The sequence below is a fragment of the Branchiostoma lanceolatum genome, chromosome 14, assembly GCF_035083965.1.
Source record: "Branchiostoma lanceolatum isolate klBraLanc5 chromosome 14, klBraLanc5.hap2, whole genome shotgun sequence".
Taxonomy (NCBI): domain Eukaryota; kingdom Metazoa; phylum Chordata; class Leptocardii; order Amphioxiformes; family Branchiostomatidae; genus Branchiostoma; species Branchiostoma lanceolatum.
In genome coordinates, this window is record NC_089735.1 from 2,920,819 (window position 1) to 2,941,315 (window position 20,497).

Genomic DNA, 20,497 nt, shown 5'->3' on the forward strand with positions numbered 1-20,497 from the left:
ATTTTGGACCTGTACCTAATCGATTTTCACGGTACAGTACTGGTACAAAGTACCGGTACGCAGCACTTATCCATAAGGCCACACCAATTTAATTTCTTGGTTAACAGATTATTATTTTCAACAACAAAAAATCATGAAAACCGAAGGCTGGCCAAGCCTTCTGTTTTCATGATTTTTTTTTTCGAAATTTTTTTTTTTTTTTTTTTTAAAATGATAATCCGTTAGGCCACACCAATTCAATTTCTTGGTTAACGGATTTTAATTTTTGAAAAAAAAAAATGTTGAAAAAAAAAATCATGAAAATAGAAGGCTGGTCCAACCTTCTGTTTTCTTGACTTTTTTTTTCTAAATTTTTTTTTTTTTGAAAATAAAAATCCGTTAACCAAGAAATTAAATTGGTGTGGCCTAATGGAATGTACTTACAGAAGATCCATTAATGCTGAACCTCCTCAGAACTTCCTCGTTTGTGTTGGGGTCGAAGAGGTACTCAATGGCCGCCAAGTTGTCAGGGGACGTGGCAAAAACCTGTTGAAAAAATCTTGAATGAACACTTTGGCATGGCCTGGATACCAGACCTTTCGCGCGATGCGATGATAACCCCTTTTGGGCGGGGAAGATCTAGTAGTAGGGATAGAGTTGGCACCCGGGAGCGCTTGGCAGCCGAACCCTGAGGTAATTAGTGGGCCGTGTGCTATCTGTGGCGGCGGCGCGAGTTGCTTCCCCGGCCGAAGGATTAGCGCCAGGACCGCGGTGGTCTGGCACCCAGGCTAACTTTGGCACTTCTTAAACGTGAAGCTGTTCTGAATAATGCGCTGATCCTTTAACCCCCCCTCTCACTGAGATGCAACTAGTTGGCGACTAAAAGTGGTGACGACTTGGCAAGTTTCCGGCGAGTTTCTCCTAGCACTCACACTGAGGTGCGACGCATTTGCAAATGAATCCCTACTGAGCAGGGTATTGGAAACTGCAGTGTTGCTACTGAATCAAAAACCAATGTAAAATAACTAAAACATATAACATTAAAGATATTAACAGGGATAAAAGGATGTTCACTTATGATACTTGGCACAACATGATTAACATATTGTGAAATATAAGCATAATGCTTTTAAAACTGACACGAACGATATACAATTGGACTTAACAAGTCTGCTAGGTGATATATTGAAATAGAAATCAAAGATTTCAAAACCTGTAAGATGCTTGTGCCGACGTCCACGTTCTCAAAAACTGCTGCATCGTAGTGTTCGCTGTTGAACTCCGGCGGCTCATCATTCTCGTTGGCTAGGACGATTACCACCGTGGCGTATCCCGTGTTGTACGGAGGCGACTTGTCGCTGGCGTAAACAGAAATCGTGTAGTTCCGCTTGCTCTCAAAATCCAGCTCGGCCGAAGTGGTGATCAGTCCGCTCTCGTCGATCGCAAACTTCCCATTATCCCCTGAGACAAACCCATAATCCACCTGTCCTCCCAGTTCAAGGTCAGGGTCATGGGCGCGCACAAGGACAGCGGAGGTCCCGACGCCCGCACTCTCCCGCAGTCCGAGTCTTCCGTACTGCGTCTGCGTGAAAACCGGCGACCTGTCGTTAACATCCAGGATCCTTACGTTCACCCGTACCGTCGACCGCATTTCCGGTTTCCCGCCGTTATAGGCGTCTATGGTGAGCACGTATCCATCCAGGGTCTCTCTGTCCAGAGGGGTGGTTCCTCGCAGAATGACACCACTTTGAGGGTCGATTGTAAAGGCGTTGTCGTTGTTCCCCCCAGTTATGGCATAGAGGATGTCGCCGTTTGTTGTCGAATCTTCATCTGTTGCATTTACCTGTTGGAAATGAAAGATAAATCGATCTTTCAAATCTAATACCCTTTCAAATCTTGTTTCTAAATGTACATGTACCACTCATTTTCATCTGCTTTAAACCATCTACAAGAAATGAATTCAAAATACTTTTGAAAGCTTAGAGAGTCTCAGGGAAGAACATCAGATTTTGTAGTTAGTCAGTCCATGTAGAGCATGAACATTTAACTCCCCAGCTTCAGGTCACGCCTGGGCAACTGTGTTGAATGGATATGACCTATAGTGTCCTTCTGACTTTAAAGGGGCATATTGTAGAATCTGGTGGGCAAAAACTACAAATAGTAAGAATTTGAAAGATCTACACTAAGATTCACATTTGTAACTTATTTGTTACTTATTTCCAACATATTCCCGTTATTTTGTCACATTTCCACCATTAATAAACGACGAAAAATGCAATACGTGTAAAATCTGGTTCATTTACATATGTCCCCTAAGTTGATATGCAAATAAGCCAGCGTAGAACACTAAGAAATAATCGAATCGACCGTTACGGTCGGAGATCGAGCGTCATAGGAAAATCACCACAAGTGATCAAACTTCAGAACGTCGCACGTTCGATCGCGTGTTCGGCGAACCCACATACCAAGTATCAAGTTATCTGCCCATGCAGGCATTCTCGAGTTATCGTGTTCACAGACACACATACACACACATGCACAAAAATGACCTTCTTGACGAAGGTAATAAGATTTTTGTTTCAATGATTGAATCTCGGACTTAGTTCTTACCTGTACCACTACTTCTGTGTCTGTGATATTTTCTGGTATGTTTGTGTAGTACTCTGGTTGGACGAAAACAGGGCTGTTGTCGTTTACATCCAGCACTGTAATGTTTACCTGTGGGAGAAGAAAATACATATGGTGGGTTTTAAAGTTAAATATAGGGTGGCAAAATTCCTCTTGTTTACATGTTTACATTGTCTCACCTCTCATCTCTGATGATCTATCCCTAAATTAGTCTTAAAGGGGTTCTAAACTCCAGAAGGCGGTGTTATTTTCCTCTAGATTATGTATCAATTAATACATAATCAGCCAACTTTTTACAAAATTCTGCCTGTGGTTAACTTCACATGGTGTTTTTTTTAAAACAATATGATACTCATCAAACCCATGCAGACCCTACCCATGTATTCCTTATGCGTAAACATACATCATTAATCATAGATATTTTCGGCATAAATGAGGGTGGTTAAGCACAATAAGAAGGCCAATTGTTAATAAGATATAAAAGAACACAAAGCAAGACAAGTTTTTCTTAACCACCCTGACATTCATTTTGTAATCTAACTTTTGTCAGGCCTTGTCAGGCACACCGTATTAGGCCATAGGTTGAGGTTGTTTAATTTAATTAATCAGAAAATAGAGGGTCACCTGGGGAATTCGGTAGAATACTGGATGCTTTTTGATTAGCACGGTACTAGTGGGTACTTTATCGTATACTGTAAAAAATATCCATTTTTACTTCCTAAAATTATCATCTACTGGAAAATAACTCCCCCCTCTGGAGTTTAGGACTCCTTTTAACTATTTGACCGTTGGGAACCACAAAAGAGCTGACTTCCAGTTTTTTCCACCTCCATCCTTCTTGATTTTCCGTTTCTTAATGTTTCGCATACATGTAGACTCATGTCTGTCCAATATCTGATATCATCCTCCCATCTTTTTTGGTTCCTTGTATGATGGTTATTGTACAATCATGCAAAAATTCTCAGAATAATAAAGCTGTGTAAGATCTATACCCTCTCTCTCTCTCTCTAATTTTACGTCTTTTATTCCCCATCACATGGGGGTTGGCGTGCTTGCACATGATGGGGGAGCCCCAGAACTCCTCATCAAGTGCAAGTCTTTTTTGTAGCAAGAGTTTTTACGGCTGGATGCCCTTCCTAACGCCAACCCAAACCCTACTGCTGGGCTTAGGACATAGGAAATATGTGTTAAGTGCCTTTCCCAAGGGCACATCGTGCATGTCCGGATGGGTGCTTGTCTGGGTACTCCACTGGGGATTGAACCTGGGTCTCATTGGGTCACATAGCCGGATGCTCTGCCACTATGCCACACAGACGCCACATTATACCAAAATATAGATTCAAATCTAGATCATAGATTAAGGAGTTAGCAGACTTACAAACACTGTAGCTGTCCTCTGATCCTGGCCTTGACCTCCATCAACAGCCTTGATCTTGAAGAAAAAGATCAATAACAGCATAAATATTGAGGACATTATAATAGTCTCTGTGTATAGTTTCATCAGGTTGGTAAGTCACTGGACACTGGATAACTCCCTACCTTCGTATATTACCTTATGTTTGGGACCACAACGTAAAGACCTCTTGGTTACTCTATGTGCAAAGAGTTTCGTTATCTAACGACTTACCAACCTGATGAATCTATTCATGGTTCAGGTTGCTTTGTTCTGCAGTAGCTGTTAGCAGTGCTTTAAATGGTAGTGACAACAAACTAAATAATTTCCCATCCAGACTATAAATGAAATGGCGTGACTTACTTCTAGGACGTAGTCCGTTTCCCTCTCGTGGTCGAGGAAGGTTGTCGTGGTGATCTCGCCGTCGCGAGGGTTGATGCGGAAGCGGCTGGAGCCAGACATGGAGTAGATGACAGAGTCCTGTCCCAGCTCCGCGGACATGTCTGCATCGCTGGCAAACACACGCAGCACCGTGTCCCCTACAGAAAATGAAAGGAAAGGGATCTTGTAGATCACTCCTCACTAGATCAACTTTTTCCAAGCAGAAGCTGTCGTAAAAATATTGATTCTAAAATTGATCAATTTAGATGAAGAAAGAAAAAAGGAAACACACGCCTACCTGCAGATATGTCCTCTCTCACTGACACATTATATTCCTGTTGGTTGAATACGGGGCCATTGTCGTTTTGATCCTGAAAGGGTTATAATAAAGCAAATTATTCAAAAAACGGTGTAACTGAAATATTTTTTATTTTTCAAAAAGAATATCTCACTAGTGGAAAGCGATTTTTTCTAAATCAGGAGAAGTCGGCATATCCCAACAACTTTAACATTACAACGACCACAAACCCAGAGGTAGAAAAAACAGATCCCGGTATAGTATTCCCAGGGGTATAGTCTGGGCTGATGCACAAGTCTCAATAATATGCATCTGTTACTGTATAACAATCCATTTTGCTGGAATTCATGATCAATTCTGGAACAGTAAACCTTTCGGATATTTGGAGTTTCTTTTAACACAACCAGGTAATCTCACCTCCTGACGTTTCGGTGTCTGTCAGACACCTTCTTCAGAGCTTCTGACTGGAGTACCGCTTCTCACCGAAGCTGTCTGACAGACACCGAAACGTCAGCAGGTGAGATTACCTGGTTGTGTTAAAAGAAACTCCAAATATCCTATGTTCTACCAACCTGATGAAATTATTTTTGGAAGTAAACCTTTCAGTGTATACTGCAAAATATTACCTCACCTTCTATCACCACTTGTGTAGTAATGTGGTAAGTGTGGTTGCCACCATCAGTAGCTGTCATCCTTAGCTAAAACAGGTGTCCTCAATTTTGCTTCAGCCTGATTCAGTTCACCTTTCAGTATGTACCAGGGCTGTCTCCAGCTTCAATTTTTTTTCCTGCCCCGCTCTTTGTTTGGGAGTCATGTTGTTTATTTTTGTTGTTGGATCTGTTTGAGCTTACAAAAATACATTTTCGTAAATTTCAAGGCAAATTTCCATCTCAGGACGGAGGAACGAGCCCTGGAGATAGCCCTGGTATGCCCTACAAAGTCTTACCTCAACTTCTATCACAACTTCTGTGGTACTGTTCAGAGTGTGGTTGCCACCATCAGAAGCCGTCACGGTCAGTTCGAACAAGTTTCCTGTCATCGTCTCATAGTCCAGTGGAGCCGAGGTGTAGACGTACCCGTAACCGTCCTCTGTGGTTATGGTGAAGTTATGGAGAGGATCTCCTGATGTTATGTTATAAACCAGAATGTTGTAAGGTGGGGAGTCTTCATCCGTTGCCTGTGTGGGAAAGTTATAAAAATTCTATAAGACCAAAGCAAGTAAATCTTATGGATGACATCATCTGCAGACTCCAAATTTAGTGCGCACGGGCGAAAAAAAACAAGGCGGGCAAAAAAAAACAAGATTTCCACATTTTCAAACTTGAATACCATAAAGCATGTAAGAAGAATTAAAGCCAATTGAAACATGGTATTACAACCAACAAGTCTTTTATCACTGTAGTCAATTGAACAGTGACCCTGAAACATTAAAATCATTATAAATCTAAATCCGGGTTTGTATAGAACATCAAGGACGCAGAGACAAGGTTTCCTGTACACTGGGCAATGGAGTCTCCCGAGTCATGCGGCAGACTGACTGTGACTAAATAATGTTGGCTCTGCTCACTTCGAAATCACCATTCCTACTTGTGCAAATGTCTTTTTACGGCATCTAGAACATTCTTGCAATGAAACTGACAGACGTTAGAAACATATCGCCCCGTTTTCGGTATATTGACCATTGCCAAAGGGTAAAAATTCTTGATTTTTATTTCAAAATCAGGCAAAAATCAATGCACGAGCTGATGTAATCCATAAAATTTACTTGCTGTGGCCTAATAAGTATTGCTAAAACTATTTTAGAAGCACACAAAATAGTTTAAGTGAAAAAGGAATTTCAAAGTAAGTGGCACTAATAGGTCAGCAAGTTTCCTTGCTGTTTCAGTAGCAGGGTATATTTTAAGGGAGAGGTTGATAGCCCTTCTCCTTTAAATGCACGAGGCACCTCCTCAAACACGGGACCCCATTTTACGTCCCTTCCAAAAGACGGGAAACTGTGTGCACTAATGTCTAAACTCAGCATTGCTTCAGTATTATCTTTTTTTAAATCCAGATTACATTCAATTTGGCTTCATGATAAAGATGTGGTAACAGATGGAAGAATTGGAGCCTGGAAAATAAGCATGACGATGGAATTGCTGAGGCATTGATCTAGCGATCAATAACATCAAGGAAGGAGCTGACGCCATCAGCAAAGGAGGCAAAACATCTGGGCAATGATGTCGGATTGTCTTCTATTGATTTTTATTCTATCACTGTTAATACCTGATGTTCTCCTAATACCGGAGCACCTTTTTGTTTCATTGAACTCCGGACAGCAACTTGCAAATGAGAAAAATACTCAAAGAGCATTATTCAAACTCAGTATGTACTCTTGCCCTGAATATTCAGACTAACTGTCTTGGTTATGCTATTTCATTTAAAATAAATGTGGCCTGTCTCATACTAAATATTTAAACTTACAGCCAGCTATGAATATCATCATTATCATCAATAATCTTTACTGTCTCTAATGCAATTTGATTATCTAGTAAGTTTTCGTGCTCAAATCTTTTGTGAGAAATGATACTATGCATGATGCCAGTATTTTCTTTAAAATATCCTTGATGTGTTCTAAAGGATTTCTACATGTAAGTGAATAGGCTAGATAATGACTGCAGTAGACATATAATCACCCGACACTCCGAACCTTTTCCAGTGCCTGGCTAGAATCGATGGGGAATATCATAGATCGGCGTTCCCCTAACTATCCCATAATTACTGTGGCAGGTCGCTCATTTTCTCCGCAGGATGGTCTGTTGATCAGTAGTGTTGTAATGGGGGTTAGGAGTTCACAGATTAGCGATGGTTAGTAGAAAAGGGGGAGGGATTTAAGATAAGGGGCTTCTCACAGCATGATGATAGATCTTATAGTGGTCGTAAGGAATTGTATGGATTGCCATGCCTCGCCACAGCATGTTCTTCTTCCATACTCAACCTCTTAGGCCACACCAATTTTATTAAAATGTATAAATTTGGAAATAAAAATCCGTTAACCAAGAAATAAAATTGGTGTGGCCTTAGGGGTGGCTAGTAGAAAAGCGGGAGGAATTTAAGATAAGAGGCTTCTCACAGCATGATGATAGATCTTAGAAGAGTGGTCGTAAGGAATTGTACGGATTGCCGTGCCGCGCCACGCCATGTTCTTCTTCCATACTCAACCTCTTAGGCCACACCAATTTTGTTAACAATAAAATTAAAGATAAATATCCATTAACAAAGAAATTAGATTGGCGTGGCCTTAGGGATGGCTAGTAGATAAGGGGGAGGAATTTAAGATAAGGGGCTTCTCACAGTATGATGGTAGTTCTCAGAATAGTGGTCGTAAGGCCACACCTATTTAATTTCTTGGTTAACGGATTTCTTTATTTTTAATCTTAGCACGAGGACATCATTAAAACAGAAGGCTGGGGTTAAAACTTGCACCTGACCCTGTTCACTCCCTGAAACTGTGTGCACCAAAGTAATAACATTCCTCTGAGATTCTGTTTCCATGTTGTTTTTTCCAATCTAGCTTTTTTTTTGTACATTTTTTATTCCGTTATAAACCAAGAAGATAAATTGGTGTGGCCTTAGAGGGAAGTTCCATGCTGAAAGGCTTCTTCCCTAAACTACATTGCTAGTGAACAAGTTTTCTTGTGATTGTTTCGCTGATGGGCACAACCTTAAACTGAAGTCAAAGGTGAACAAATATCTGTCATCACAGTCCAGTACAGTAACCCAAAATATGTGAGCCTTGTTGATTTAATTTGCGATAATGAGAAAAAGGAGTGTTTGCAGTGTTTTAAGATTGGGATAGTACTATAGTCACATACTGTACTGAAATAGAATAAAATTTTATCGAAAAGCTATGAAAGCAAAGAAAGAAGCCCAGAGTCAAATACTTCCATCGATTTTTTGCTGGCTGGCTTAGTTGGCTTTGAACACAGGTGTTAATGACACACATGTTCCTCACTCCACTTTCTTTCACCATAATACCTCGACCAAATGGCCTCCAATTTCACTGCATTGTTCCCATATCAGCAGAAGAAATTAGAAAATCCTCCTTGTTATAGTCTAATGTAAAAGTCAATAAGCAATCCTGTGGACATGCTGCTTGGGTTTCACACTTGTATGGTCTGTTTTTCATCAAGCAAAAGGGAGGCTGAAGAAAACTGCCACAGCTGACTTAATGTTCTGACCTGAATGTTGTGGGTTTTTGGCTGTGTTATTTGTGTTAAGTGGTAAAGATGCTGCTTTGTATTCAGATATGGTAATTGTTTAAATCAGTGGCATTCTAATTAGTGGCATCGTGTGGCGCAATCGGTAGAGTGTTTCGCCCAGAACCGAGAGGTCCCGGGTTCGAAACCATATTTTTGACCAATAAACCATTATTATTATAATCATCAAACTGTCATAAAACTTGATCTTTGATAGATTTTGGAAACAATCAGACATTCCAGGAAGCATCCAATACCTTTGGTCAGGGACTTAACAGGATTTGTGGTTCACCAGGCTTTCCCACGCCACCGATGTTGTGCCCTTGGGAAACTATCCTCACCCCACTAAGGTGTGAAAATGGGCATATCATGTGTGGGTCAGGACACCAGCAATAGCTGCCTGTGTCCCACATGTATTTCACCGTAGCAACTCTAATAAAATCAAAATCAAATCCTTACCCTCAAGCCCATTCCTGCAATCTTTCTGAGACCTTAATGTCAACTGTGACCTACTTTTCTGTTAGTGTTCACGACATGCCTAGAATTCAAATGCCAATTGTGGAAGTGTGATAAACACACCGACACTACACACATCAAGTGACTACAAAATCTCTGTGTCCCGGAGGCTACAAAATAAACAACCTCCTTACCCTGACTCGTAAGATTGGCGTGCGCGACTCGTCGTTTTCCTGCACCGTCCCGACGTACTCATCCCTCTGGAAGATCGGCCTGTTGTCGTTCAAGTCCCGGATGTCGATCCGGACCCTGGCGGCGCTCTGTTGCGGCGGCGTGCCTCCGTCCTGCGCCATGATCGTCAGGCTGAACCTTTTCAAGAAACCACCAATAAGAAAATCCTTTAATCAGCCATAAAGTTGACATACCAGGTTGGACAGCATAGCAAGCAATGAGTTTTGAACTTTTAATGTGAATAACCAATAGTGGTAAAACCATACAAGTTTCAGTACTATGGACATAGAAGGGAAGCACTTTAGCATGCCTCCATCCTGTGCCATGATCATCAGGCTGAACCTTTTAAAGAAACCACCATCAAACAAATCCTTTATTCTCAAATTTTTGCATTGATTCAATCTAATTAATGAAAGCAATAGGGCATCCTGTGATGAACACAGATTGAGCCATTAAGTTGACATTACACTGTAAATTATCTTATACATATACCTATACCTATACATATACATGTACATATACGAACCTCCAGGTGTCCTCATAGTCGAGCTGCTCCTGGGTGTAGATCACTCCTGTTGCACTGTCTATCCTGAACCTGGGACTGGGACGGTAGGAAAAGAACGTTCAGTGCACAGGCCAAAGTCTGCCAGTCCCACAGTGACAGGGCTGTCTCCAGCTTTAAATCTTTTTCCATTCCACTCATTGTTTGGGGGCCCAATGTACTTAATTTTCATTGCTAAATATGTCATTTCAAGGTTTCGAAAATACATAATTTATCAGTGTTTAGTCATGAAGTTTTTTTTGTAGGCTCGCGAAACTTAGGGAATCATCAAGAAGTTATTACGCAGATGACCTAAATAGTCTTAGTAAATGTCACTACCATAAAGATTTCAGAATCTTTTTTATTTCTGTTTTTTTGGCCCTGATATTGCTTTGGGCCCCTTTAAAAGAGCATCACAGTAGTATTACTCATTCCCTTATCGTTGTTATTAGTACAATAGATTGCCACAGGAAAGTAGCAAATGAGAGAAAACAATGAATTAATGACTTACTCATCATCATTTATGAAGTAGGTGACATCACCAAACTCCCCTATGTCTCTGTCTGATGCCTGGGAAAGGAGAAGGCAAAACAATACGAGTTTCAGCACCGAGGACATGACCAACTTTTTTTTTTTTTAACGATCTCGCTCAATGCAAGGCCGTAAGAGGCCACTTCTTGTATAGGCTAAGTAAAAAGTATTCTTGTGACACATTTCCCTACAGATATCTATTTTCATTTTCCATGCTTAGCACAAAGTCAAGAGTAGCCTGGGTGCCATCCAATTTACTACTGGGGCTCCTATGTTCCCTTTTATTAGGGAAATGAGTATCGAAACCCTGGTAGTACGTTGCATGGCACTTGAGCTAAGTAAAAGGCATTCTTGTGACACTTTCAACACAGAAATCTGTTTCATAGTTGATACTTACTATAAAGATTAAAGTAGAGTGTAATCATTCCTCAAGTTAACCGACATCTATCGCACTGCAGTCATCCCTCAGAAAGACATCTAGAGTTGCATATACTGTATATAGTTCCTGTTTAAAACTTTTATTCAGCTTGTCAATAATAGGTTAGTTAAAATCCTCCCACACCATACTTGATGTATAGGGCGGCGCCCATCTACGTTTCATAGCCCTGGGCCCACACTGTGGTGCAATCACTGCAGCAGGGAGCTAGTCCTCTGGCAGTGGAGTGTGTTTAACTTCCATACTGTTTCATAAGTATGTACCATTTTTATAAAGTCTTTGGTATGACTCAATGCGCCTCTTGTCCAGAGGTGTCCTACCTGGGGCTTGAACCGCAGTCCTTCTGGTCCAAGTAATTTGAACCAGATGTGGTGAGAGACAGAAGCGCAGACCACTACACCACAGGGACACCCCCATCAATAGTAGGTACTTACTGATATATTGAGCAGACTGGTGCCTATAGGAATATTCTCCTCCACTGTGAGTGAATAGGTAGGCTGACTGAAGGTCGGTCTGTGGTCGTTCTCATTGATGAGGGTGATCATGATGGTGGCATGCCCATATTTGTCTCCGTTGGTCTCATTGGCAAAAATCTACAGGGAGTAAGGGCAAAGCATTAAACAATGACTTGGGCCACACCAATTTAATTCCTTGGTTCTCGGACTTTTAAAAATGATAACATAGCAAGCAGACAACATAGAAGCAGAGGGCAGGAATGGGAACTTGAATATGACTGTATTCTACCCATAAAACTGAGTGTAAACCTGGTCCTCTGCCTTTCTTTTCGACATGTTTTTCCACTTAAGCATATTTTCAAAAAATCTGAGAACCAACCAATCAAATTGCTGTGGTCTTACATTGAATCATGTGGACTATTGTAGCCCTGTTTGGTCAAACACTACAAAAAGAAACATCAAGTCCCTACAAGACAAAACAAAGTTGCAACTTTGATGTCCTCGTGCTAAAATTAAAAATTAAAAAATCCGTTAACCAAGAAATTAAATTGGTGTGGCCTAAAACACTCACATATCGTGTTCACGTCCATGTTTAGAAGTCACACTGCTTGAAAGCGTTACACACATTAGAAACATTGCACCGCATAACATTAGAATAACTTCAGCATTAGTAACCAATACAAACAGACAAACCTCGAGCAGGTGGGTCTGTTCAACCTCATAGTCCAGTGGTTTGTTAACCCTGAGGGTGATGGCAGCTTCACCCATGGCCGAGGACGGAGAAACCAGGAACTGGGGGGCCGTGCGCCCCACTAGGTGCAGCAAGTAGGCACCATTTTCCTCCTACAGCATGAGAGAAGACAGTCTTTAACCCAGAGATTTTGCTCTATCAAAAGTCTGTCTGCATTAGAAAGAACGGGATCGTGTGGCGTAATGACAGGGTTTTTGGCCCAGAACCCAGTGGTCCCGGGTTTGAATCCCCTGACGGCACCAATCTTGCACCCTTGGGAAAGGCACTTTACAGGACTATCCTCACGCAACCAAGGTGTAAAAACAGGTATATCATGTGTGGGTCACCACACCAGCAATACATGTAGCTGCCTGTGTTACACATGTTCCACACGCAATAAACAACGATGCCATTCCAGGGCTCGAAATACTGGGTGCATGTGCACCTTTGTGCACCCTAAATTGGAGCTGTGCTGTATTCTTATTGTATTGTATTCTTGAAATATAGGTGTCAGAAAAAGTGATATAACCTTTGTTGTACTTGGTTTGATGTATTAAAAGTTTGAAGTTATCAGCAGAATTACATTTTGCTGACATTCTAATTCTTCTATGTTGTGCATCCAAAATTCTTTCTGTGCACCTAAATTTCTAGATTGGGTGCACCAGTGCACCTATTCCCGAAAATAAATTTTGAACCCTGAACAATTATGTCATATATATATATATATATACCTCGTCGGGGTCGTTGACCTGCAGTGTCAAAGGCAATGCTGCTCCAACGAGGGTGGATTCCGACACAGTGATGCTGTATTCTGATTGGTCGAAGGTAGGAGTCTCATCGTTGACATCGATGATGGCGATGTCAAAGGTCGTACGGATGAAAGCACCACCTGGAGAGTCTCCAGTGGGAATCTCGAGTGCCTGGAAACGTTAAAACGGAAAATGTAAATATCTGCATCTGTATCTATATACATCTGTATCAGTTTCCATATAATTTGATACATCCCATTCGATAGATAGATTCAACTACCTTCTAGCTATGTTGTGTTAACATTTGTATCATGTTTATTTGTTCTCTGAAATGTTTACCACTTTAGAATAAACAAATCTTCTGTGAAGATATGACAAAATAGAATAAATCCTTTGAATACAAGTCAAATCTAACTGTCTACAGTATTCTTGATACCACTGTAAGTGGAACCGCCCACAGCATTGACCAATCAGAAGGACACCCAGTAGGGAGGAATGATGATGAATAGAGCAGAGTAGAATAGATTTGAAAAAAAATTGACATACCAAGATTGCACTGTTATCATAACTTAATATTGTCTGTGGAAATTTTGGTTTCAAAATGAAATCTATCATCTTCTGTGCAAAAAGACAAATGTAAATTCTGAAATGCATTTCTTACAGTATTTAGGTATCTATGCATCATACAGGAATGGAATTTCTTGCTCTTATATGGGTCAGTTTTGATAGGCTATATGATAATAACGTTAATGACCCACCTATTCCTTTGTGTATATGGTGTCATAAGGCCTGGTCATTTGCTATAACCTCCTCATAAAATCACCTTGTTTGCATTTCTCACTCAGTGATTTTGTTCGGTGGTATAGCAAATTGCCAGGACTTGTGACACCATATTCATCTTTGGGCGGGTCATCAACCATTCATCAAAAATGCACAAAGCACTATTCGTGAGAAAATGCTCAATGTCATTAAAAAAACTTGGTACAGGAAAAGGTATGACTTTGGTGAAAACAGACACGTTTTCGCAAAGTGCTTTGTGCATTTTTCACAAAATTTGTGCGAATGCTTACCACCCCTGATAGCGCTTTAGACACATAGAATCAATCAATGTTCACCCGTAGGGTAACACAATTAGACATAGTCTTTTAGCCTGAAATGGGGATTTTTTTTTAAAATACAGAACCTATTTTTGCATAACATTAACTCTTACAATTCATACACAAAAGTTCAAGGTTTCAGATGACTTTCTCTAAGATACTCCACCTACAAAATACTTGCATTTCAAAGACTGTCTTGCATATATATATAACAGACATAATTTTCAATGATATGGTTTTAAAGTTGACTTTTGAACTTCTTTCACCTTGCCATGATCACAAAGCCATTTTACACTAAGGGTTTATTTCCCAAATAGCCTGCATGGGACCAATTCAACCCCAAAAGTCATTCAATAGTGTTGAGGTCAGCACCATCACAAATAGGCTATATTTCACTACTTTTGATGGATCACAGGTGAAGCCACGCTGACTTCATTATATGGATGACATCTGTGCGTGCATCAATTTTCGTCAGTTTCCAAAAAAAGGTTCATGACCATACTGTAAATCGTACAAAGAAGCTGCAAAATGAGTCAACTGAATTGGAAAAAATATTGGAAAATGAATATTAATGTCGTTGAATGGCAAAGTCAGCTTCAAACTCAAAGAAGAAGATGTGACAGCATAAAAAGAAAGAATCTATTGTTCGGTATAACATATTCTTTGTGTTCTCTGTTCTTGGGGGTGCCGGTCGCGACAAGGCTGTGGCTCTTCAGACCCTAGTGATCTCAAGTGATTCCTGGTTGAGGCCGTCTGGGTGCAGAGTTCTGAGTTGGTGTATCCAGTATGTTTCCTGGTGTAGTCTGCGCTGTCATGTGGAGTCTTCGTGTCCTGTGTAGCGAAGCTTCTCGATGCCAAGCTAGGACTTCGAGGTCTTCTATGCTGTGGTCCGTTTGGTTGAAGTGGGTGCAGAGTTGGTGTATCCAGTATGATTCCCGGTGTAGTCAGCGCTGTCGTGTAGAGTCTTTGTGTTCTGCGAAACGCAGCTTCTTGATGCCGAGGAGTTTGAAGTGGGCTGAGACCGGGGTGTCCTTCTTCGTGTTGATGGAGGACCGGTGGCCATTTAGTCTGTTGGCCAGGGTCTGTTTGGTCTCGCCCACATATTACAAGCCACATTTTTTGCACAAATTCTTTCTGTTCTGTCATTTGTTTAAACTTCCCGACCAGTAAGATTTCAATTCAAATTGAGGACAACATTCTTTTTTTTTGGGGGGGGGGGATCCACCTTTGTTTCTTTGCATGCTTGTATCAGTTTTAGGGTGCCCAAAGGATGTCATCCATATTATCAAATCAGGACGGCCGGAATGTGAGGTTGTAAATTTTGGGCAGTTCCCAGAGATTTAGAGGTATATGACCTCAGTTTACTGCAGTTAATATTGATGAGTTTTATATTCCTAAGAATATGAACCAATTGATCAAAAGCGAACATATTTAAATGAAATTCTACTACCAGTGTCTTGTTCTAATGTCAGACTTAACAGCCTGTTTTTAAAAAGAGTCACAATCATGATTGTTGTATTTGTAATGAAAATATTGATAGTTTTCCTTTAAGGAAAAATCTTGGAGAAAAACAACGCTGTCATAAATTGGAAAAAGCTTTTAGAAGATAAAATGACAAAGAAAACAATTTTCAAAATGACAAAGAAATCAATTGATGAACCTCCATTGGACTAATTTAGAAATGTGTCAGACTTACGGTAAATGTCTTTTTAAGTTCACTGGGATTGAATTTCACGTACGGTTGGGACAAAAAGGCGTGCATGCGGTGGTTTTCAGGCCGCAGTTGTAAAAACAGGAGTAGGTAGGTAAAAGACAGAACAAGCATTTTTGTGGTGGTTTGAAGTTTGTCGCAATGAGGTCACTGCGCAAACCGCAAACATCAAACCACCGAAAAAATTTCTACATTTACAGTATTTCATTACAACATATAAAGACAGCAAACATGATGCAGGGGTTAAGCACTCAGCTATAATCAAATTGGAAATGGTCACTTCAGGCATTTCTCATGGTAAGCAAGAATCAGGAATACTGGACAGTGAAAGATAGTAAGGGAAACAGTTTCATATTGTTATAGAATCTTTATGCAGGCAGGGCTGTCTCCAGCAGGCTTTTAGGTAGGCATGCGTCCATTCGTCAATTGGACGCATGATACTAAAATAACAAGGAAATTGGACGGCCTCTTTTTCAGCTGGACGCAGAGAGGCCCCCTGTTTCCCTGGTAATTACAGACACATGACTATGTTGCAGTGTCACTGATGCTTTTTTCTAGTCCTACCAGACACTGGGACAGCATGAAAACTGATTGACATGCAAAGCTACCATGAAATTGTAAATCCATAGAGCCCATTGGGAGACAGAGAGGGGACAAGCAGTTTTTAGTGCTTAAAATGGCCTGCTAAAAGTATGATAAAACTAGAACACACCTAACCCCTGTATCACAGCATCTCCCCACCCCCATTTTTGGACCCCTTGTCTATAAATCCTAGCTAAAAGCCTGGTTTCCAGCACCTGTCCCTCCATCCTGGGATGGACTTTTTCTTGTTGGGATGTACATTAATTGCACCCTGACCGTCAAAAAATCTGAACTCCATGATCTGACATGAGATTGATGAACATGTATTTTCCTAAGCTTTAAACAACAATAAATATTAACAATATGGCCTCCCAAATACTAAAAAAAAATTAAAGCTGGAGACTGCCCTGAGGTTGTATCAACATTACAATCCATGTACTTGTACTTTTCTTACCATAGATTTTATCATATGTGTGTATGTTGACAGAAAAAGGACAAGACTGGTACAATAGCAAAAAATCAGGCTTCCAAGGTATTTCGTCCAAAATCTGATTCTGAAAAACTGGTTAACAAACATATATGTTTTACAGTCATAACTTTTCAAGAGTGGTGGTTAATGTTCTGCAATGTGCTCAACTTCGACAAGGTAATGCTTCTCTTCATGCAGTACCCAGTTTTTTAATTAGAATTATACAGTTGATTAAGTTAAAATCTTCCCACACCATTATTGATGTATAGGGCGGTGCCCATCTCCGTTTCATAGCCCTGGGCCACACAGTGGTGCAATCACTGTAGCAGGGGGCTAGTCCACTGGCAGTGAAGTGTGTTTAACTTCCATACTGTTTCAGAAGTATGTACCATTTTTATAAAGTCTTTGGTATGACTCAATGCGCCTCTTGTCCAGAGGTGTCCTACCTGGGGCTTGAACCCCAGTCCTTCTGGTCCAAGTAATTTGAACCAGATGTGGTGAGAGGCAGAAGGCGCAGGCCACTACACCACAGGGACACTCCCAGAATTACTAGTATACAGTATTGAAGTGCAAATGGATTACAACACAATGCAAAGTCTGCGAAACCTACTAAACCACTTTACGCCACTGCATTCGTCTCAGCGACAGATTCTGTGAAATATTAATTTCCGACCCCGGCCATGAACGTTAAACAGCAACTAGAGTGGAACTGATGTATGACACACGAGCACGCAGCATAACAGGTTTACCTGCTGCAATAGTAAATATAATCCCTCTATCAATATCAATCCACCACTGAGGACAGGGAAGCATGGCCTGATATTGGCAACATGTATCACACAGACTGGGTCGGAGTACACAGCACAGAGGGGAAGTGAAACAATAAATCACATTTGCTTGCACATGTAGAACATCTGTCATATTTGGAAAATGTATTGTATATTGTGATGTGATTGATTATTCCTCATGTGACTAGACAAACCTCCCATTGAAAAACTTGTCTGTTCTTTTATCTGCTATAACCGAAAAGCGAGGAGAAGTAGAATTTAATATCTATTAGTAAAGATAGTCATATTCTTTTTGTATCCGTTAACTGTACTTGTTATTTTGTTTTGTTGTGACCTGTACTTAGCCAAGTGTGGCAGAAATGTGCAATAAAGGTCTTCTTTCATAAAAGGAAATAATTCTGTCTTTTTGGCACAAAGGTTCATTTTGAGGTTGCTTTTTTAACAGTCAGAACTAAAGTGCACTAAAAATGTCAATATCAGTGCAATTTGAAAATAATTTGTAGCATTCACAGAGACCTGTACAGTACTCATGTCTCGGTCTACAACATATGACATAGCACTATAATATTGTATTGCTATAATGAGGTTTAAGTTCAGGTCTAGACCTGGACCTGACCCTCTTCATGGACGGTGCCGGTACCCACCACTAGACAGGACCAATCAAAGAAAAGAAATGAAAAGTCAAACTTACCCAAATTTTCATTTTTAACATTATGCAGATAGAACATGTGACGTCACAGAAGCAGTGGATTGCTCATTCCTTGACAAAGACTGGAGCTGATCAGTCGAAAATTTAATGAAGTCCAATTTTTGTGTTCTTGGCAATTGCAGCTCAGCTTTGATAAAGAATGACTTCTATCAACACAGACGAACTTTCAAGTGAAAAGTCAAACTGTCGTACCTGAACAGTGATGGTCAGTGGCCCCTGGTTGAAACCCTCCGCCTCCCTGTCTATGACCTTGGCTACCCTCAGTTCACCGGTGAGATCGTCAAGGTCAAACACACCGTCCACATTCCCTGTTTAGAAAACATTCAATGATGATCTTTAATTTTTAAAATTCATGTTCTTGTCCACATGGGCGGAATGCACCAGTTATGCTATCAGATCATTAAAGGTAAAATATCATTACCTATACTAGGCTATAGTGTTGATGGTGCACAAGGGGAGACAGAAAGCAGTTAAGCATATAAAGCTATGCCCACTTAAACCTCTAGTATACATCTGTTATCACATTCGTGAATACTTTCATCAGGTTGGTAAGTCACTGAATAAAATGATGACAAGTCTAATCCCAACACTAAACTGTGTTTTTATCACTACATATACTTTAGCTCTTTAAAGATGACTGCAATATCAGAATGTCAATAAACCATTTGTATACCTTTTAAAATTGACAGGTCAGAAGTATAAGCATCCCGATAAGGCCGTTTATTTTCATTACACGCAAGCGCTGACTGGATAAGCAAATCCAATCACTCTTTTTCATCACCTTATTGATTTCCTGTGAACAAAATTAAGCTTGCTGTGTAAAACAGAATGGATGCTTTCATTTAAGGGTCTTACTAAACCTCCTTGGTACTGAAACGCTATCCATTCGAGATTAGATCCATGGTCAAAGCAAAACAAGATTTTAGGCAAAGTGTTCATTGAAAAATTGGTTTCAGTTAATGTCTGGATGATGTTTCAACAGCCCTTGGGCCACACAACTTTGTGCAATCACTACAGCGGGGGGCTAGTCCACTGGTAGTGGTGTGCGCTTAACTGCCATACTCTTTCCCAAATGCAGAGTGCTAAGCAGAGAAAGCAGAATGTACCATTTTGAATTCAAACAAGCCAGTCCTTGCTATGCCTCGGCTGGGGATCAAATTCACAACCTACCGAAGCCAAGGCAAACAATCTACTCACATGGCCATTGCACCATGAGTTTTTTTTTTCATGGGTATCATTGAAAACTACTCATAATAAGTTATTTACTTAATGGTTGAAAACAACCACTAAAATCTCACAACTTGATTGACATCAAATTAACATACAATGCAATCAAGGAGATTACAGAGTATTGCCAATGCTTGAACTTAATCAACCCGGTATGAAAATGCAATAAATAGACAAATACAATTACATAAGGAAGGTTTTATAACAAAAAAAGTTTAGCACAATCTATTTTCAAGCCTTTTCTTAAGCATGGAGAAATTTATAGCTTTGACCTAGTTTTATAATTAAGGGTACTTTTATTAGTCTTTGTAGGTTCAGCAAAGGGATGGGTAAGAATGACAATTACTTTAGACGATTTCATGTTGCCTAATGAAATTAGAATTCTTCTCAAATGTGGGTGCTTAAGAGACAGTACAAGAATGAATCTACATTGAATCTAATGTATTAGAGTGGACTATAAGACAAGAGGGCTCAGACAAAAATCATCACATTTTGTAACATATCTGCAACAAAACAAATTATTGACACCATAAAGTTGCAAATATGCATTTAATCTTTCACCATTTGTTGATAAGTGAATAAAGCTAGACAAAAAGTAAACTTTAAGATATCTAGTGTGTTATGAAATATAAACACATGATGTTTCGGTTTGCATCAAAAACCTGGTGGCATTTTGACAAAAAGTGACCTCAACGGCTATTTTTCTGGACTAAAAAAAGCAATGATAATATAATATTTTTGCTTCCTTTTAGATCTATCATTGAAAAAATTTGAATTTCTTTTTCCTTTTTTTCTTACTCAATGGTCAACATGTAACAAGACCTGGAGGTCACTTCAAGGAGTGATGCAAAGGCCACACAGAGGTTAC

General features: G+C 40.2%; 1 protein-coding gene across 1 annotated transcript in view; it reads right to left on the reverse strand.

The window, feature by feature from the left end:
* LOC136448669 (cadherin-23-like) overlaps positions 1-20,497 on the reverse strand; it is a 90,608-nt gene that overhangs the window by 59,096 nt on the left and 11,015 nt on the right. The window contains exons 11-24 of the mRNA XM_066448308.1: positions 18,595-18,710; positions 13,029-13,217; positions 12,261-12,410; positions 11,547-11,705; positions 10,657-10,715; positions 10,131-10,205; positions 9,568-9,742; positions 5,626-5,856; positions 4,680-4,752; positions 4,364-4,539; positions 3,986-4,039; positions 2,590-2,697; positions 1,193-1,822; positions 424-525 (exon numbers count right to left, since the gene is read on the reverse strand). Of these exons, the coding sequence (XP_066304405.1) occupies positions 424-525; positions 1,193-1,822; positions 2,590-2,697; positions 3,986-4,039; positions 4,364-4,539; positions 4,680-4,752; positions 5,626-5,856; positions 9,568-9,742; positions 10,131-10,205; positions 10,657-10,715; positions 11,547-11,705; positions 12,261-12,410; positions 13,029-13,217; positions 18,595-18,710 (2,297 nt within the window). The remainder of the gene's footprint in view (positions 1-423; positions 526-1,192; positions 1,823-2,589; positions 2,698-3,985; positions 4,040-4,363; positions 4,540-4,679; positions 4,753-5,625; positions 5,857-9,567; positions 9,743-10,130; positions 10,206-10,656; positions 10,716-11,546; positions 11,706-12,260; positions 12,411-13,028; positions 13,218-18,594; positions 18,711-20,497) is intronic.